The 20,560-nt window shown below is 47.2% G+C and overlaps 1 protein-coding gene across 7 annotated transcripts in view; it reads left to right on the forward strand.

The window, feature by feature from the left end:
* Positions 1–20,560, forward strand: part of LOC135029617 (multidrug and toxin extrusion protein 2-like) — a 486,356-nt gene that overhangs the window by 379,628 nt on the left and 86,168 nt on the right. For 6 of the 7 annotated variants that reach the window (XR_010225784.1, XM_063953866.1, XM_063953871.1 and 3 more), the window contains one exon: positions 9,430–9,538. The exons of the other annotated variant lie outside the window; for it this stretch is intronic. Coding sequence is in view for 5 of the 6 variants with exons in the window: in XM_063953866.1 (XP_063809936.1) it covers positions 9,430–9,538 (109 nt within the window). In the remaining variant the exon portion in view is untranslated. The remainder of the gene's footprint in view (positions 1–9,429; positions 9,539–20,560) is intronic. 7 annotated transcript variants of the gene reach the window in all.

Here is a 20,560-nt window from a genome sequence, read left to right on the forward strand (position 1 = left end):
TTCCTGTCCCCTCACCACCTCCCCACTTGACCCTATCCCCTCCCGCCTCCTCCGCTACCTCTCTCCTTCTGCTTATTCCCATCTTTCCCACCTTCTCAATCTATCCCTCTCATCAGGCACTGTCCCCTCTGCCTTCAAGCATGCACTCATCTCTCCTATTCTTTAAAAACCTACACTTGATCCAAACACTCTCTCCAACTACCGACCCATCTCTCTCCTCCCTTTTGCCTCCAAACTCCTTGAGCGTATTGTCTACAACCGCCTTACTTCCTTTCTTTCCTCACACTCACTGCTTGAACCATTCCAGTCTGGCTTCCGTCCTCTCCACTCCACTGAAACTGCCCTTACAAAAGTATGCAATGACCTCCATGCTGCTAAATCTAAGGGACACTACTCTATACTTATTCTACTTGATCTCTCTGCTGCATTTGACACTGTGGACCATCCTCTCCTACTGCAAATTCTTCACTCCATTGGTCTGCGTGACACTGCCCTCTCTTGGCTGTCCTCATACCTTTCTGACCGTTCTTTCTCTTTCTCCTCTCATGACTCCACCTCCCCCTCACTTCCACTAACTGTAGGTGTACCCCAAGGTTCTGTCCTTGGTCCTCTTCTCTTCTCTCTCTATACGTCCTCACTAGGTAAGCTCGTTAGTTCTTTTGGTTTCCAATATCATCTCTATGCTGATGACACCCAAATCTATCTTTCCTCTCCAGACCTCTCCCCTGCTCTCTTCACTCGTATCTCCAACTGTCTCTCTGCTACCTCTTCCTGGATGTCCCAGTGCTTTCTTAAACTTAACATGTCTAAGACCGAGCTGATCATCTTCCCTCCCTCCCGCATAACCTCACCTCCTACAATCTCATTATCTATTGATGGCACTACTATCTCCTCTAGCCCCCAAGTACGCTGTCTTGGAGTAATCCTTGACTCCTCCCTCTCCTTCAAACCACACATTCAGCACCTCTCACAAACCTGCCATTTTCATCTAAAAAATATTTCCAGGATCAGACCCTTTCTCACCCAGGATGCTACTAAGACTCTTATCCACTCACTGGTCATCTCCAGACTGGACTACTGTAATCTGCTCCTGACTGGCATTCCTGACAAATACCTCTCTCCACGCCAATCTATCCTCAATGCTGCTGCCCGGCTCATCTTCCTCACCAAACGCACTACGTCCACCTCTCCTCTCTTACTAGACCTTCACTGGCTTCCCTTCCCTTTCAGAATCCATTTCAAGCTTCTCACACTCGCTTACAAAGCCCTCACCCACTCCTCTCCCATCTACATCTCTGACCTTATCTCCCTTTACACTCCCACCCGGCCTCTTCGCTCTACTAATGCACGCCGACTCTCCTGCCTACGGATTACTTCCTCCCACTCCTACCTCCAAGATTTTTCACGTGCTGCACCACTTCTTTGGAATTCCCTACCTCTCCCCCTCAGACTCTCCACCTCTCTACAAAACTTCAAACGGGCTCTCAAGACCCACTTCTTCACCAATCCCAGCCAAATCTCATCCTAACCCTCTGTTCTATGCTCTCTATGTACCCTTACATTCTAAAGGGGAGGGGTAGACAGACAGGGGTGACACAGATGGGCTGTGTCACCCCTGTCTGTATACCCCTCCCCTTTAGACTGTAAGCTCTCACGAGCAGGGCCCTCTTCCCTCATGTGCTTATCCTTTCTTACTTTAATAATCTTCCACTACACCAAATCCATCAGTCTTCTGCCACCTGATACTTATTCCAGTGTCATCTGCTGATGTAACTATGTTTATTTACCCTGTACTTGTCCTATACTGTTATCAACTGTAAGTTGCTGTTATCCTGTTTGATTATTTGTTTATGTACTCTGTAATTGGGCGCTGCAGAACCCTTGTGGTGCCATATAAATAAAGGATAATAATAATAATAATAATAATAATAATAAATTATGTGCTCATATTGCTTATTATGTTAATGTGTAACCTGTGACTGACTTCTAATGCGATTGCTGACTGTACTACTGTATAAAATTCCATCAGATTTTCTGTGTATTCCGATCCTCAATGCTGGTGCAAAGCAGGGTAGGGTCGGATTGTATGTCACTTTAACAAATTTTATAGTCACGAAATTGTGTAATAACACTGTAAAGGTGCGTGATTTATTTATAATGTCAAAGAGCGTCAAGGGTGAGGAAAATACACTTTCCACAGCAGCAGCAACACTCCTTTCATGTTGTCTTACAGAGCTAGGTTAACCTATCAGGACTGGTTCAATGGGATAAAGTGCAAAATAGTTTAGTTGTCCAAAGCTTCTTAAGTAACCGAGGCAGGCACAGGTTCTAGTTGAACCTTCATGGGCTACTTTGCACAGACATTATCAAATGTAGCTGAGCAGATAATGCCAGCCCCTATACCAGCGATAGGTTATCCTATTAACCCTTACATGCATTCTTCATTCTGAAGTTATCCACCTAGGGAATGGCAGCCTCTTAATAAAGGAAGGCTGAAAGTCCGGTGGTAAGTAAATCACATAGACATGATACAACATTTTCACAGTCTACACATGTTTAGTTGAGGACTCATTGCACTTCGGAAGGTCATCTCAGTGGACATACCTGAGCTAAATAGTGCTATGTCAACCATTGTATCCTCCGAAGCAGCAGAGCCTACTGTATGTTAGAAACTAAGGCAGCTGTGTTTAAACATCCCAAAACAGCTGATGTATGTTGGGTTATGCCCAGTAGGAAGTTTGAATTCCAGGAAATGGAATTCCAATTATCCTCGTCCAGCTGTGGACTGTTTAAAAAAGAAGGGTGGCTCCCAAAGTAGATTCGCAGATCTTAGAATGGTGCGAAAATCTACATTATTTTTGTTTTCAACATAAATTAATGATGTCACGGATAGGAGACTCGATGGTTTTCTAAAGACCATTTATTATTTTTGTCTGGGACAATCGTTAGACCAGCCTTGGCTTTTGCTCAGATAGCCTAAGTAATGGCAGCCTGGGCTGATGCTTTGAAAGGGGATTTTTCAATGGCATCTAGAAAGCAAAAATTCCATAATGCATATCAAACAGGCAGCGATAAGTGGACCTGGATATGGGTACTATTGCCTCTCAGACAGCAGCTGCAGCAGCAGCTCGCAGAGCGGATTGGCTTGTACATGGTTAGCTGACTTAGAATCCAAAAAGGTTCAGGAGTCTTGTCTTGTTACTGGAAATATTCTTTTGGTAAAGAATTAACAGTATTTGAAATCAGTTCAAGCCTAGTTTCCAGCTTTCCAGTCCTTTCGGAATCAAGGAAAAGCAAAAGGAAAGGGTAAAAAGCAAACAGTCCCAATCCAACAAGTCTGGTAGGACTAAAAGGTATTGGGCTACCAGAGGACCGGTTTTCGAATTTGAAGATAAGCCATCAGCCTGATGGTGAGGGCTTCCACGTGGGGCGACCCAGTGTGGGAGGTTGATTTCTTCAGTTTCCACAGAGCTGGCAGCAGTCTACTACAGATGCCTAGGTGCAAAAAGCGGTATCTCACGGTATGATCTACATCCACACCACACTGGACATGCCCAATCTTATCTGATCTGGGAAGCTAAGCAGTGTTGGTCCTGGTTAGTACTTGGTTGGTAATATCAAGTGCTGTAGGTGTTTTCAGAAACACCCTCATTAAAATTGTCCCAGCCCGTCTTCAGTGGAAATGAAGACGTGGACTTTGCAAGAGGCAGTTCAGCTGCTTCAGTCAGGAGTGATAATCAGTTCCTCCTGCACAATGAGGACATGGTTTGATTCCAACCTGGTTCTAGTCCAGAAGCCAAATGGGTCATTTTGGCCTATACTCAATATCAAAGCACTAAACAAGTACTTTTGGGTACCTCAGGTGTTTTATGGAGACTTTACATTCCATTATTTCAGCCATAGAGCAGGAGGTTTTAGGGCATTCCGGAATATTCAGGATGCTTTTCCACATGTTCCCATAGCACTGTTCCATCAGCGCTATGTTAGGTGCTATCCTCCAGCCTCTATTTCAGGCCCTACCAATTGGGCTGACCACAGCTCCCAGAGTATTCACCAAAATTATGGTGGTGATGGCATCTTATCTCTGTTAGCAGGAGATAAGTATTTTATAAAAACCCATACCTCGACAACTTAATCCTGGCACAGTCTCAGGAATTGTTCACTGTCATCTGTAATAGAGCTTGTTACAGAGATTTGGTTGGCTCATAAATTGGGCAAAGTCATTCTGGTTCCGTCACATTGAATGACTTATTTGGGGGCTGTGTTGGAGTTGGGTATTTACCTCTGAACAAATATCCAAAATTCACTTAAGGATTCAGGAGTTGCTACACAGTCAAACGATATCCATTTATGCAGTAATGCATGTGATGGGTTTGATGGTGTAGACAATGGACATGATGGAGTATACTTACTTCCATTAGATACATCTGCATTGTCTGATCATTTCCTAGTAGAAAGGTTTTTCATCAGACAATAAAAGCGCAGATTATGGTCTTCCTCTGGAAGTTAGGAGGTCAATAGCTTGATAGTTATTGGACAGCCTATCCTGGTCAAAGGAAGGCTCCTTTGGATATCAGATGGAAACTCTGACAATGGATGCTAGCCTGTGGGGCTGGGGTGTCAGGAAGGAGTTGCTTCCAAGGGCAGTGGACCAAGGAAGAAATGTTGCCTACCAATAAATATATTGAAATCTTGGGCCATATATACCATATGGCATTTATTCAGGCAAAGAATATCCTTCTGATGAATCCAAATCGAATCTGCTCAGACATGCAATGGCAGTGGCGTACCTCAACCATCAGGGAGGATCTCGTAGCTAGTACATAATGAATAAGGTAAGTCACACTTTAAGGCGGACAGAGCTTCGTTATCCAGCCTTGTCCACAGTACTCATTCCGGCAGTCCTAAACTGGGAAGCAGATTTTCTCAGTCAACTCGCCTTTCAGGTAAATGTATGGACTTAAAACCCTATTTCTTAAAAACTCTGATAGATAATGGGTGTTACCGGAGATACATCTCATGCCGTCCTGTCAGAACGCATACGGGTCAAGAACAAATCCCAGAGTTATCTTGTGGATGACTTGTCAACTTTCATCTTGTTCATGTGTTTCCACCTATCGCCTTGTGATACATGGTGATACGAAAGGTAAGACAAGGTAAGGGTGCTATGATACTAATAGCTACAGCTTGGTCCAGAAGACATTGATACACAGATCTGCAGAGGATGTCGACGAATGCTCCATTCCTACTCCTTCAACGGCCAGATCTACTGTCTCAGGGTCCTGGTTATCACAAACACCTGGATGGGATGTCTTTGATGAAATTACTCTCGAGACCTCCATCCTGAAGGCAAGAGGACTCTCACAACAGGTAATTATGCTCAGAGCAAGGAAAATTTCTCTTACGTCCTAGATGATGCTGGGGTCCACTTTAGTACCATGGGTATAGACGGGTCCACCAGGAGCCATTGGCACTTTAAAAGTTTAAAAGTGTGGGCTGGCTCCTCCCTCTATGCCCCTCCTACCAGACTGTCCGGAGGAGCCGGTCACAGCTAGGGGAGCTACATAGGTGTTTCTCTGTTTTTATTTTAATAGAGTTTAGGCACAGAGAGGCTGCTGGCAACAGCCTCCCTACTTCGTGGGACTAAGGGGCGGAGTAGTGTCCGCCCTAAGGGGTCTGAGCCACTATCTCTGTTGACAGGACACTGAGCTCCTGAGGGGAATGAACGTTCGCCGCCACAGGTGATCGTTCACCCCTGCAGCATGCCACCACCCTCTTACAGAACCCGAAGACTTCAGTGGAGAGTGAGTCACAGGTCCCCTGGCAAGCTGGGAGCTGGTGTGAAGATGGCGGCAACAGGGTAGGGAGTGCCGTACTAACTGCGTTCCAGGGCTCAGCAGTACATTGTGTGGTGCTGTGAGGGGCACCCTGAGCCAGCGCCTACACCCTACACTGGTCAGAAGCCTGTCAGGGACCCCAGATCACTGCCTGCAGATATTCCTCAGGCCAGTATAAAGAACCAGAGAGCGGGAAGCAGCACCATGAAACGGGGCCGAGCTTCTCAGAGCGGACCCAGCAGCGTTCAGCGCCATTTTTCCTGCATGCAGAGACGCTGACAGGGAGAGCTGTTCCTCCTCATCAACTCCAGCTATCTTGTACGGTACCAGGGGGTTGTAGAAGGGAGGGGAGGCGGTGTATATACTGTGTAACCTATTAAGGTGCACAGTAAGCACTGGATAGTGGTTTTCTTATATTTAAAAAGCGCTGTGTGTGGATTGGCTCCAATCTCTGTGGCTCTCTTGGTATTCTTGGGGGGAAACTCTGTCTGCCTTTTCCCTGTGTGTTTGTGGAGTGTTTGTTGTCCCCAATTGGCCACACTCCAATTTGGCTGCCGCATCAGGCTTATCTCCGATTCACACTGTTAGACTGTCACTATCAGTTCCAGGCACTGCCATTCGGCCTCTCCACGGCACCGAGGGTGTTCACCAAAGTGATGGCGGAGATGATGGAGTGAACATAATTCCATACCTGGACGATCTGCTGATAAAGGCAGTGTCCAGGGAGAAGTTGTTGCCCTTTGTGGCGCAGACGGCACCCTGGAATCTTAACGTGGTGTTGCATTTTCTGCAATCGGATTGGTTTGAGCCTTTACAGGAGGCTAAGGTCAAGTTTCTCACATGGAAGGCTGTCACTTTGTTGGCCTTAGCCTCGGCTCCACGTGTGTCGGAATTGGGGGCTTTGTCCTGTAAAAGCCCCTACTTAATCTTCCATGAAGATAGAGCTGAGCTCAGGACGCGTCAGCAGTTCCTTCCAAAGGTTGTGTCGGCTTTCCATATCAACCAGCTTATTGTGGTGCCAGTGGCTACTGACTCCTCAATTACATCAAAGTCCTTGGATGTTATGAGGGCTTTAAAGATCTATTTGAAGAGGATGGCTCGTCACAGAAAATCGGACTCTCTGCTTGTCCTGTATGACCCCAAGAAAATGGGGTGTCCTGCTTCTAAGCAGACAATTTCTCGTTGGATCAGGTTCACTATCCAGCATGCATATTCTATGGCAGGATTCCCGTGTCCGAAATCTGTTTAAGGCCCACTCTACTCATAAGGTGGGCTCTTCCTGGGCGGCTGCCCAGGGTGTCTCGGCTTAGCAGCTTTGCTTGAAAACGTTTGCTAAGTTTTACAAGTTCGATACTTTGGCCTCTGCGGACCTACAGTTTGGTCAAGCAGTTCTGCAGGAGCCTCCACGTTCTCCCTCCCATTCTGGGAGCTTTGGTACATCCCCATGGAACTAAAGTGGACCCCAGCATCCTCTAGGACGTAAGAGAAAATAGGATTTTAATTACCTACCGGTAAATCCTTTTCTCGTAGTCCGTAGAGGATGCTGGGCGCTCGCCCAGCGCTTCGTTTTCCTGCAGGGGTTATCTGGTTCAGTACAACTTTGTTCTTAGTTAAGTACTGCATTGTTACTTGGTAAGTAATGTTTCAGCGGTTGCTGAGTTTCAGGCTAGTTAGCTTGGTTTGCCTTGTATGCGTGAGCTGGTATGAATCTCGCCACTATCTGTGTATAATCCTTCTCTCAAAGATGTCCGTCTCCTCAGGCACAGTTTCTAGACTGAGTCAGGTAGGAGCAGGGCCGGTTCTGGCGCTCTGAGCGCCTCGGGCGGGTTTTGGGGGGCGTGGCTTCGTACAGGGGGCGTGGTCATTTACACCCCCTGTACAGACTGAAATGATGTGCGGTGCGCGATGACGTCATCGCGCACCGCAAAGCAATGGTCCTCTCCACGAAGGGAAACTAGACGCGTAGCGTCTAGTTCCCTTTGTGGAGAGGACCTTTGCTGTGCGGTGCGCGATAACGTCATTGCGCACCGCACAGTAAAGGACCTCTCCACGAAGGGAAACTAGACGCGTAAGTGTCAGCATTGACTGTATGGTTTTAAATAGAAAATTGTTAACCTACAGGACGTGCGCACTTTTTTCCAAGGAATGCAACACATTCAACCTCCTTTTGTTTTTCCTACAGTGCTTTAGGATTTAAGTTAGTCCTAAAGGCCCTTTAGGTTGTCCCATTTGAACCACTTGAAAGATTGGATCTTAAATGGTTGACAGCTTAAGTTCTCTTTCTACTGACTTTTTGCTTCAGTTAGAAGAATTTCAGATTTAAGGGCCTTGTTGTGCCATTCTCCATTTCTGAATTTTTTATCCAGATAGAGCAGTTCTTCGAACCAAATCTGAGTATCTTCCGAAGGTGGTTTCTAATTTCCATCTTAATGAAGAAAATGTAGTCTCGGTTTTCAAGTGGCTGGACTTTGTTGCGGGAGACGCAGCGCTGGACGTAGTCCGTGCCTTAAGGATTTACATGGATCATACCAGTGCCATCAGAAAGACAGATACTCCCTTCATTCTCTCTGAATTTCACAAGAGAGGGTGGCCTGCGGATAAGCAGACTCTGGTGAAGTGGCTTCGGATTAAAATTTCAGAAGCATATTCTCAAGCTGATCTCCGTTTCCTGCTAATGTCTCTGCTCATTCTACTTGTAAGGTAGGTCATTATGGACAGCACAATGTGTTGTTTCAGCAGAATAGATATGTTAGGTAGACAAATTCATTACACATGCCTTGATACCTTTGCCTCTCAGGACGCTGAATTCGGGCAAAGGATTCTCCTGTCTAATCAGGAGCATCCCCACCACTAAATTGCTTTGGGACATCCCAATGTATCTTGTGGATACCCTGTGGACCCTGCAGGAGAAATATATGTATCGTAAGAACTTACCGTTGATAACATTATTTCTCCTATGTCCACAAGTTCCACAGGGATCCCACCCTGACGCACCTCATTTGAGGATCCTTTTACTCACTAACCTCTTCCATCTTGTACGGAAGAATGTGCATGTGTGTTCTTCTCGCCTGCTTAGGGCTCTACGGGATGCTCCTGCCTTGAGCTTTGGAAAACAACTGATTTGCCTGAGCCAGGAGGTGGGATATATGGACGGGCCTGTTGCATGCTGGAAGGCCGAAAAGCTTTGACCATTTGGTGCCAATCCGCTGTCGCTCCACCATATCTCAGTGTATCCTGTGGAACTTGTGGACTGTAACGTGTATTTCTGTAGTTGTGGAAAATAAACATGAGCTGAATCATGGGAAGTAAAAAAAATATTGTTCATTTGTTTAAATTGTGTGCCCTCAATGGGGAATATTCCATTCGTTTGCAGCAGCATGTCTCCCGTTCGCACCAGATTCCCTTTACAGTATGTATTATAAAAAGTTATCAGGGTTTTTTGGACATCTAGCATAAATATGAAAACTGTTATGGTTGGTGGACTCAACCTATGTTCTTATTGTGGTTACGTGGTTCTTATCTGTTCTTAGTTGGTTTATTAAAATGAATTAATGTGCTGTTAGTGAAAGAATATGAACTCTTTTACCCACAGATACCTGTTGGATTCGGTGTGGCTGCAAGTGTGAGGATAGGAAATGCTTTAGGAGCTGGAGACGTGGAGCAAGCCAAAACATCCTACACAGTTACTCTTTTGTGTATAGGTAACTATGAAATATATTGTGTTGTGATTAAGGATTACCATATATACTCGAGTATAAGCCGACTTTTTAGGCACTTTTTTATGCTGAAAAAGCCCCTTTGGCTTATACTCGAGTCAGTATTTAGGAGGGACACGGAGGGCACAGCGCGCGGCTCTCCTGTGTCCCTCCTGCGTCTCCGGCGGCAGCGACGTGTGTGTGTTAAAGGAAGTGCCCGTTCGTGAGCTCTGATTGGCTCACGAACCGGCCCTCCGTGTCCCTCCTTCAGAAGACAGCGCTGGAGCGACAGAGGGTAAGTAACTGGCATTGTGGGGCATATCTGGCACATCTGGCACTGTGGGGCATATCTGGCACTGTGGGGCATATTTGGCAGCATGAGGGCATATCTGGCACATCTGGCACTGTGGGGCATATCTGGCAGCATGAGGGCATATCTGGCACTGTGGGGGCATATCTTGCAGTATGAGGGAATATCTGGCACTATGAAGGCTGTGTACGGCTAGAGCTGCATTTCCCACCCTAGGCATATACTCGAGTCAATAAGTTTTCCCAGGTTTTTGTGGTAAAATTAAGTGCCTCGGCTTATATTCGGGTCGACTTATACTCGAGTATATACGGTGCCTTGCATTCATAAGTAGATTTTGGTGCAGGATTGTGCTTTGAGGTTAATTCTGTTTTGTTGCATTTTTTTTATCATATGTTACTAAGGGGGTCATTCCGAGTTGATCACTCGCTGCCGATTTTTGCAGCGCAGTGATCAGGTGAAAAAATGGCATTTCTGCGCATGCGTATACCCCGCAATGCGCACGCGCGACGTACGGGTACAAAGCCCTTTGTGGTTGTGCTCAGGTTCTAGCGAAGATTTTCTTCGCACTGGCGGCCACTAGAAGATTGACAGAAAGGGGGCGTTACTGGGTGTCAACTAACCGTTTTCAGGGAGTGTTTCCAAAAACGCAGGCGTGTCAGAAAAAACGCAGGTGTGGCTAGTAGAGATGAGCGGGTTCGGTTCCTCGGAATCCGAACCCGCCCGAACTTCAGCTTTTTTTACACGGATCCGAGCGACTCGGATCTTCCCGCCTTGCTCGGTTAACCCGAGCGCGCCCGAACGTCATCATGACGCTGTCGGATTCTCGCGAGGCTCGGATTCTATCGCGAGACTCGGATTCTATATAAGGAGCCGCGCGTCGCCGCCATTTTCACACGTGCATTGAGATTGATAGGGAGAGGACGTGGCTGGCGTCCTCTCCATTTAGATTATAAGAGAGAGAGATTTACTGGAGCTTAGGACTAGGAGGAGTACTGTAGAAGTGTAGAGAGTGCAGAGAGTTTACTAGTGAGTGACCACCAGACAGTGCAGTTTATTTAATATATCCGTTCTCTGCCTGAAAAAAGCGATACACACAGTGACTCAGTCACATACCATATCTGTGTGCACTGCTCAGGCTCAGCCCAGTGTGCTGCATCATCTATATATATTATATATCTGTCTGACTGCTCAGCTCACACAGCTTATAATTGTGGGGGAGACTGGGGAGCACTGCAGTGCCAGTTATAGGTTATAGCAGGAGCCAGGAGTACATAATATTATATAGTGAGTGACCACCAGACAGTGCAGTTTATTTAATATATCCGTTCTCTGCCTGAAAAAAGCGATACACACAGTGACTCAGTCACATACCATATCTGTGTGCACTGCTCAGGCTCAGCCCAGTGTGCTGCATCATCTATATATATTATATATCTGTCTGACTGCTCAGCTCACACAGCTTATAATTGTGGGGGAGACTGGGGAGCACTGCAGTGCCAGTTATAGGTTATAGCAGGAGCCAGGAGTACATAATATTATATTAAAATTAAACAGTGCACACTTTTGCTGCAGGAGTGCCACTGCCAGTGTGACTGACCAGTGACCTGACCACACTGACCACCAGTATAGTTAGTAGTATACTTATATTGTGATTGCCTGAAAAAGTTAAACACTCGTCGTGTGACTTCACTTGTGTGTTGTTGTTTTTTTTATTCTATAAAAATAAAACTCATTCTGCTGACAGACAGTGTCCAGCAGGTCCGTCATTATATAATATATAATATATACCTGTCCGGCTGCAGTAGTGATATATATATATTTTTTATATCATTTATCATCCAGTCGCAGCAGACACAGTACGGTAGTTCACGGCTGTGGCTACCTCTGTGTCTGCACTCGGCAGGCAGTCCGTCCATAATTGTATACCACCTAACCGTGGTTTTTTTTTCTTCTTTATACATACATACTACTACGACATCTCTTTATCAACCAGTCTATATTAGCAGCAGACACAGTACAGTACGGTAGTTCACGGCTGTGGCTACCTCTGTGTCTGCACTCGGCAGGCAGTCCGTCCATAATTGTATACCACCTAACCGTGGTTTTTTTTTCTTTCTTCTTTATACATACATAGTTACATAGACATCTCTTTATCAACCAGTCTATATTAGCAGCAGACACAGTACAGTACGGTAGTTCACGGCTGTGGCTACCTCTGTGTCTGCACTCGGCAGGCAGTCCGTCCATAATTGTATACCACCTAACCGTGGTTTTTTTTTCTTTCTTCTTTATACATACATAGTTACATAGACATCTCTTTATCAACCAGTCTATATTAGCAGCAGACACAGTACAGTACGGTAGTTCACGGCTGTGGCTACCTCTGTGTCTGCACTCGGCAGGCAGTCCGTCCATAATTGTATACCACCTAACCGTGGTTTTTTTTTCTTTCTTCTTTATACATACATAGTTACATAGACATCTCTTTATCAACCAGTCTATATTAGCAGCAGACACAGTACAGTACGGTAGTTCACGGCTGTGGCTACCTCTGTGTCTGCACTCGGCAGGCAGTCCGTCCATAATTGTATACCACCTAACCGTGGTTTTTTTTTCTTTCTTCTTTATACATACATAGTTACATAGACATCTCTTTATCAACCAGTCTATATTAGCAGCAGACACAGTACAGTACGGTAGTTCACGGCTGTGGCTACCTCTGTGTCTGCACTCGGCAGGCAGTCCGTCCATAATTGTATACCACCTAACCGTGGTTTTTTTTTCTTTCTTCTTTATACATACATAGTTACATAGACATCTCTTTATCAACCAGTCTATATTAGCAGCAGACACAGTACAGTACGGTAGTTCACGGCTGTGGCTACCTCTGTGTCTGCACTCGGCAGGCAGTCCGTCCATAATTGTATACCACCTAACCGTGGTTTTTTTTTTCTTTCTTCTTTATACATACATACTACTACGACATCTCTTTATCAACCAGTCTATATTATTAGCAGCAGACACAGTACAGTACGGTAGTTCACGGCTGTGGCTACCTCTGTGTCTGCACTCGGCAGGCAGTCCGTCCATAATTGTATACCACCTAACCGTGGTTTTTTTTTCTTTCTTCTTTATACATACATAGTTACATAGACATCTCTTTATCAACCAGTCTATATTAGCAGCAGACACAGTACAGTACGGTAGTTCACGGCTGTGGCTACCTCTGTGTCTGCACTCGGCAGGCAGTCCATAATTGTATACTAGTATCCATCTCCATTGTTTACCTGAGGTGCCTTTTAGTTGTGCCTATTAAAATATGGAGAACAAAAATGTTGAGGTTCCAAAATTAGGGAAAGATCAAGATCCACTTCCACCTCGTGCTGAAGCTGCTGCCACTAGTCATGGCCGAGACGATGAAATGCCAGCAACGTCGTCTGCCAAGGCCGATGCCCAATGTCATAGTACAGAGCATGTCAAATCCAAAACACCAAATATCAGTAAAAAAAGGACTCCAAAACCTAAAATAAAATTGTCGGAGGAGAAGCGTAAACTTGCCAATATGCCATTTACCACACGGAGTGGCAAGGAACGGCTGAGGCCCTGGCCTATGTTCATGGCTAGTGGTTCAGCTTCACATGAGGATGGAAGCACTCAGCCTCTCGCTAGAAAACTGAAAAGACTCAAGCTGGCAAAAGCACCGCAAAGAACTGTGCGTTCTTCGAAATCCCAAATCCACAAGGAGAGTCCAATTGTGTCGGTTGCGATGCCTGACCTTCCCAACACTGGACGTGAAGAGCATGCGCCTTCCACCATTTGCACGCCCCCTGCAAGTGCTGGAAGGAGCACCCGCAGTCCAGTTCCTGATAGTCAGATTGAAGATGAAGATGTTGAAGTACACCAGGATGAGGAGGATATGGGTGTTGCTGGCGCTGGGGAGGAAATTGACCAGGAGGATTCTGATGGTGAGGTGGTTTGTTTAAGTCAGGCACCCGGGGAGACACCTGTTGTCCGTGGGAGGAATATGGCCGTTGACATGCCTGGTGAAAATACCAAAAAAATCAGCTCTTCAGTGTGGAGGTATTTCAACAGAAAAGCGGACAACAGGTGTCAAGCCGTGTGTTGCCTTTGTCAAGCTGTAATAAGTAGGGGTAAGGACGTTAACCACCTCGGAACATCCTCCCTTATACGTCACCTGCAGCGCATTCATAATAAGTCAGTGACAAGTTCAAAAACTTTGGGCGACAGCGGAAGCAGTCCACTGACCAGTAAATCCCTTCCTCTTGTAACCAAGCTCACGCAAACCACCCCACCAACTCCCTCAGTGTCAATTTCCTCCTTCCCCAGGAATGCCAATAGTCCTGCAGGCCATGTCACTGGCAATTCTGACGAGTCCTCTCCTGCCTGGGATTCCTCCGATGCATCCTTGCGTGTAACGCCTACTGCTGCTGGCGCTGCTGTTGTTGCTGCTGGGAGTCGATGGTCATCCCAGAGGGGAAGTCGTAAGCCCACTTGTACTACTTCCAGTAAGCAATTGACTGTCCAACAGTCCTTTGCGAGGAAGATGAAATATCACAGCAGTCATCCTGCTGCAAAGCGGATAACTGAGGCCTTGACAACTATGTTGGTGTTAGACGTGCGTCCGGTATCCGCCGTTAGTTCACAGGGAACTAGACAATTTATTGAGGCAGTGTGCCCCCGTTACCAAATACCATCTAGGTTCCACTTCTCTAGGCAGGCGATACCGAGAATGTACATGGACGTCAGAAAAAGACTCACCAGTGTCCTAAAAAATGCAGTTGTACCCAATGTCCACTTAACCACGGACATGTGGACAAGTGGAGCAGGGCAGGGTCAGGACTATATGACTGTGACAGCCCACTGGGTAGATGTATGGACTCCCGCCGCAAGAACAGCAGCGGCGGCACCAGTAGCAGCATCTCGCAAACGCCAACTCTTTCCTAGGCAGGCTACGCTTTGTATCACCGCTTTCCAGAATACGCACACAGCTGAAAACCTCTTACGGCAACTGAGGAAGATCATCGCGGAATGGCTTACCCCAATTGGACTCTCCTGTGGATTTGTGGCATCGGACAACGCCAGCAATATTGTGTGTGCATTAAATATGGGCAAATTCCAGCACGTCCCATGTTTTGCACATACCTTGAATTTGGTGGTGCAGAATTTTTTAAAAAACGACAGGGGCGTGCAAGAGATGCTGTCGGTGGCCAGAAGAATTGCGGGACACTTTCGGCGTACAGGCACCACGTACAGAAGACTGGAGCACCACCAAAAACTACTGAACCTGCCCTGCCATCATCTGAAGCAAGCAGTGGTAACGAGGTGGAATTCAACCCTCTATATGCTTCAGAGGTTGGAGGAGCAGCAAAAGGCCATTCAAGCCTATACAATTGAGCACGATATAGTAGGTGGAATGCACCTGTCTCAAGCGCAGTGGAGAATGATTTCAACGTTGTGCAAGGTTCTGATGCCCTTTGAACTTGCCACACGTGAAGTCAGTTCAGACACTGCCAGCCTGAGTCAGGTCATTCCCCTCATCAGGCTTTTGCAGAAGAAGCTGGAGACATTGAAGGAGGAGCTAACACGGAGCGATTCCGCTAGGCATGTGGGACTTGTGGATGGAGCCCTTAATTCGCTTAACAAGGATTCACGGGTGGTCAATCTGTTGAAATCAGAGCACTACATTTTGGCCACCGTGCTCGATCCTAGATTTAAAGCCTACCTTGGATCTCTCTTTCCGGCAGACACAAGTCTGCTGGGGTTGAAAGACCTGCTGGTGACAAAATTGTCAAGTCAAGCGGAACGCGACCTGTCAACATCTCCTCCTTCACATTCTCCCGCAACTGGGGGTGCGAGGAAAAGGCTCAGAATTCCGAGCCCACCCGCTGGCGGTGATGCAGGGCAGTCTGGAGCGACTGCTGATGCTGACATCTGGTCCGGACTGAAGGACCTGACAACGATTACGGACATGTCGTCTACTGTCACTGCATATGATTCTCTCAACATTGATAGAATGGTGGAGGATTATATGAGTGACCGCATCCAAGTAGGCACGTCACACAGTCCGTACTTATACTGGCAGGAAAAAGAGGCAATTTGGAGGCCCTTGCACAAACTGGCTTTATTCTACCTAAGTTGCCCTCCCACAAGTGTGTACTCCGAAAGAGTGTTTAGTGCCGCCGCTCACCTTGTCAGCAATCGGCGTACGAGGTTACATCCAGAAAATGTGGAGAAGATGATGTTCATTAAAATGAATTATAATCAATTCCTCCGCGGAGACATTGACCAGCAGCAATTGCCTCCACAAAGTACACAGGGAGCTGAGATGGTGGATTCCAGTGGGGACGAATTGATAATCTGTGAGGAGGGGGATGTACACGGTGATATATCGGAGGGTGATGATGAGGTGGACATCTTGCCTCTGTAGAGCCAGTTTGTGCAAGGAGAGATTAATTGCTTCTTTTTTGGGGGGGGTCCAAACCAACCCGTCATATCAGTCACAGTCGTGTGGCAGACCCTGTCACTGAAATGATGGGTTGGTTAAAGTGTGCATGTCCTGTTTTGTTTATACAACATAAGGGTGGGTGGGAGGGCCCAAGGACAATTCCATCTTGCACCTCTTTTTTCTTTTCTTTTTCTTTGCATCATGTGCTGATTGGGGAGGGTTTTTTGGAAGGGACATCCTGCGTGACACTGCAGTGCCACTCCTAAATGGGCCCGGTGTTTGTGTCGGCCACTAGGGTCGCTAATCTTACTCACACAGTCAGCTACCTCATTGCGCCTCTTTTTTTCTTTGCGTCATGTGCTGTTTGGGGAGGGTTTTTTGGAAGGGACATCCTGCGTGACACTGCAGTGCCACTCCTAGATGGGCCCGGTGTTTGTGTCGGCCACTAGGGTCGCTAATCTTACTCACACAGCTACCTCATTGCGCCTCTTTTTTTCTTTGCGTCATGTGCTGTTTGGGGAGGGTTTTTTGGAAGGGCCATCCTGCGTGACACTGCAGTGCCACTCCTAGATGGGCCCGGTGTTTGTGTCGGCCACTAGGGTCGCTAATCTTACTCACACAGCTACCTCATTGCGCCTCTTTTTTTCTTTGCGTCATGTGCTGTTTGGGGAGGGTTTTTTGGAAGGGACATCCTGCGTGACACTGCAGTGCCACTCCTAGATGGGCCCGGTGTTTGTGTCGGCCACTAGGGTCGCTTATCTTACTCACACAGCGACCTCGGTGCAAATTTTAGGACTAAAAATAATATTGTGAGGTGTGAGGTATTCAGAATAGACTGAAAATGAGTGTAAATTATGGTTTTTGAGGTTAATAATACTTTGGGATCAAAATGACCCCCAAATTCTATGATTTAAGCTGTTTTTTAGTGTTTTTTGAAAAAAACACCCGAATCCAAAACACACCCGAATCCGACAAAAAAAATTCGGTGAGGTTTTGCCAAAACGCGTTCGAACCCAAAACACGGCCGCGGAACCGAACCCAAAACCAAAACACAAAACCCGAAAAATTTCAGGCGCTCATCTCTAGTGGCTAGGCGTTCACTGGGCGGGTGTATGACGTCAAATCTGTACACAAATAGGCTGAAGTGATCGCAAGCGCTGAGTAGGTTCAGAGCTACTCAGAAACTGCACAAACTTTTTTTTGCAGAGCCCGGATGAACAGGCGTTCGCACTTCTGATAAGCTAAAATACACTCCCCAGTGGGCGGCAGCATAGCGTTTGCACGACTGCTACAACTACCTAGCGAGTGATTAACTAGGAATGACCCCCTAAATTCCAATTCTAATCGTCTATAATGGTACTTTGCTGGGAGTCCCTTTCCTGGCAATCTCTCCATTTGTATCCAGCAGTGTTGTGGCACTCACATTTGCTGATCACATTCAGCACTGTTCTGTACATTTTGATTTTGAGTTCAATTACTTAGTAGATGCTTTTTTTTGGTTGTAAGAATAAAAGGGCTAAAATAAACTGTGCAAAACATCTAACTTGGTGAAAGTCTGTGCATAGTGATCTGGGGCCTTTTAAGAGAGTAGGAGGCCTGTGTGCAGCCTCTTCCGTCTGGGCCCCTCCTCTCTGCCGTCAGCGCTGTAGAGACTTGGGGCTCGGACTCTAATGCGCATGCGCAGATCTCAGGGAAAATGGTGTGGTGGGCATTTTCCCAGCGACTTCTCTACTGCGCATGCGCATAACGCAGGGAAAATGGCCACCACACCATTTTCCCAGTGATTTCGACAGCACTGCTGCTGTCGGCGCGGGACTCCAAAAGGGTAAGTATTCAAGAAAAGAGTGCAGCTTCTGCGGTGCGGGCACCCCTGGACTAAGTGGCGCGTGTGCACCACAAACACGGCACCCATTATAAATACGCCAGTGATAGTGATCTATGCTCACTCCTGTGTGGCTTCCTTTACTGAAACTGCCCTGCGCCCAGGATGTCTACCTGCTATGGACCTAATTCAGAGATGTGTGCAAACCCAATGGTTTATGTAACTCACTACGGAGCCCCATCAAGCAGCCGTTATGAGGCCCTCATCCCCCCCCCCCCCCCCTTACCGAGTGATGTTAGCAGTAACTGGGGAGCTCTAGGACCGAGGAGGACACCAGCTGCGGCACTCGGAGAGCGAGAAAATCCCCAGTGCCAGTGCAGGCTGACCTGTGACCTTGGAAGAACTTAGAGCTCCTCCCCCTTGTGTCGTAACTCCTCCCCCTTACGAAAAAGGTCCCTTAGCCCACTTGATTCTAGCATCTACCATGGCTGTAAGGGGCTGGAGCCGAGCAGTGTGAATGCGCCAAGAGAGCTGTCCCATGACTTTTCCGGAGAGAGAGTCCTGAGGTACTTGGAAAGAATGGAGGGGTCGCGGGCAGCCTCTGAAAAGTGGCGGCTGTGTGTGAGAGAGCCATCACCTATGTTAGGTTGCTCAATCTTGCTGATGACAGCTGTGTGAGAGGAGCAGCTGAGCAAGCTGAGGTAACAGCCGAGAGGAGTCCTGAGGTGCCAGTGGAGAGCTCTGACAGCGCAGAGGAGAAGCACTATCTGACTGGAGCTTTGTGAGTCCTGAGGCAGCATTCTGAAAGCATGAGTTGTGCAGCGGGTAAACTGTCTGTCAGGACAGCTGTGTACAGACAGCAATACAGTAACCAGCGCTGGGGACCAGAGCCATTGACTAGAGCCGGAGGCAGGGTCTGTTCTTGAGGCTGCTACATGAAGCAGTATCAGTGGTACTATATCATCAGCCACAGCCCAAGTGAGAAAGATCTGTGCACTGTACTACACCACCACCTCATTACATAGTTCTCCCGAGGTATAATGACACACCAAATTAAGCGACAATCAGCTTCATAAGTTTGAGCACGCCACTTTGTGTCCACTTGGGGTAATACAGGGACATTAGTTTCTCTTACGTCCTAGAGGATGCAGGGGTCCACATTAGTACCATGGGGTATAGACGGGTCCCTTGGGAGCCATGGGCACTTTAAGAGTTTAACAGTGAGAGCTGGCTCCTCCCTCTATGCCTCTCCTACCAGACTCAGTTTAGAAAATGTGCCCGGTGGAACCGGTCACAGCTAGGGGAGCTCCTAGGAGTTCTTTTAGTTTTATTGTTTTTTTTAAAAGAGTTAGGTACAGGGAGACTGCTGGCAACAGCCTCCCTGCTTCGTGGGACTTAGGCGGGGGGGGGGGGTAGGATCCAACCCTTGAGGTTAATGGTCCCTATCTCCACTGACAGGACACTGAGCTCCTGAGGGTGATGATCGCAAGCCCCCAGGCGACTGCTCACTCCCGCAGCACTGCCGCCACCCCCTAACAGAGCCAGGCAGGAATGGCGGCATAAGGCTCGGAGCGCAGCGCTAACAGGCTGCGCTCTGGAGGGCTCAGCGGTACCATAGTGTGCGGCACTGTGAGGGGCGCCCTGGGCCAGCGCAACACCCTATAACTGGTCAAAACTATGCTAACAGGGGCTAATCCCACTGTTAGCTGCAGCAAACCTCAGGGCAGTATAAACTAATAAGTGCGGGAAGATGCGCCATTACAGGGGGCGGGACTTCTCAGAGCGGATCCAGCACTCACCAGCACCATTTCTCCCTGCAGATCACATACAGAAACGCTGACAAGGAGCGCTGACCCTCCACATAACTCCAGCTAACATGTGCGGTACCAGGGGGTTATAGAAGGGGGGGGGGAGAGTGTTATTAACTGTTTAACCTGTTAAGGTTACTCAGTCAGCGCCTGGCATTTATCATATAACTGCCTACTGGGGTGCTGTGTGTGCTGGCTCCTTATTCTCTGTGCCCTCTGAAGGTACTCTGCGGGAAATTGTGTCTGACATTTTACTGTGTGTGTGTGTGTGTGTGTGTGTGTGTGTGTGTGTGTGTGTGTGTGTGTGTATGTTTATATATATATATCTCACATTACCATGTCTAGGGACTCTGTGTCTTGTGCTGTATCTTCTCCAGAGGAGTCTATTACATATACTCAGGAATGCAGCATACTGTCTGAGCCTTCTGAATCCGAACCCCAATGAATGGCTTTTATTAAGGAAATGATATCCCAGATTTCATCTAGGATAGCTCATAATGAGGCTGAAACTCAGGTTTTCAAAAGATCTGTAGAGGTTTTGTCGTATTCAGCTCCCGCTACCTCATCCAAGACCCCTGATGTATATCCTAAAAAGCGTGCACTTGCAAAAATAATGCATGTC

Source organism: Pseudophryne corroboree, chromosome 2 (genome assembly GCF_028390025.1).
Source record: "Pseudophryne corroboree isolate aPseCor3 chromosome 2, aPseCor3.hap2, whole genome shotgun sequence".
NCBI lineage: Eukaryota > Metazoa > Chordata > Amphibia > Anura > Myobatrachidae > Pseudophryne > Pseudophryne corroboree.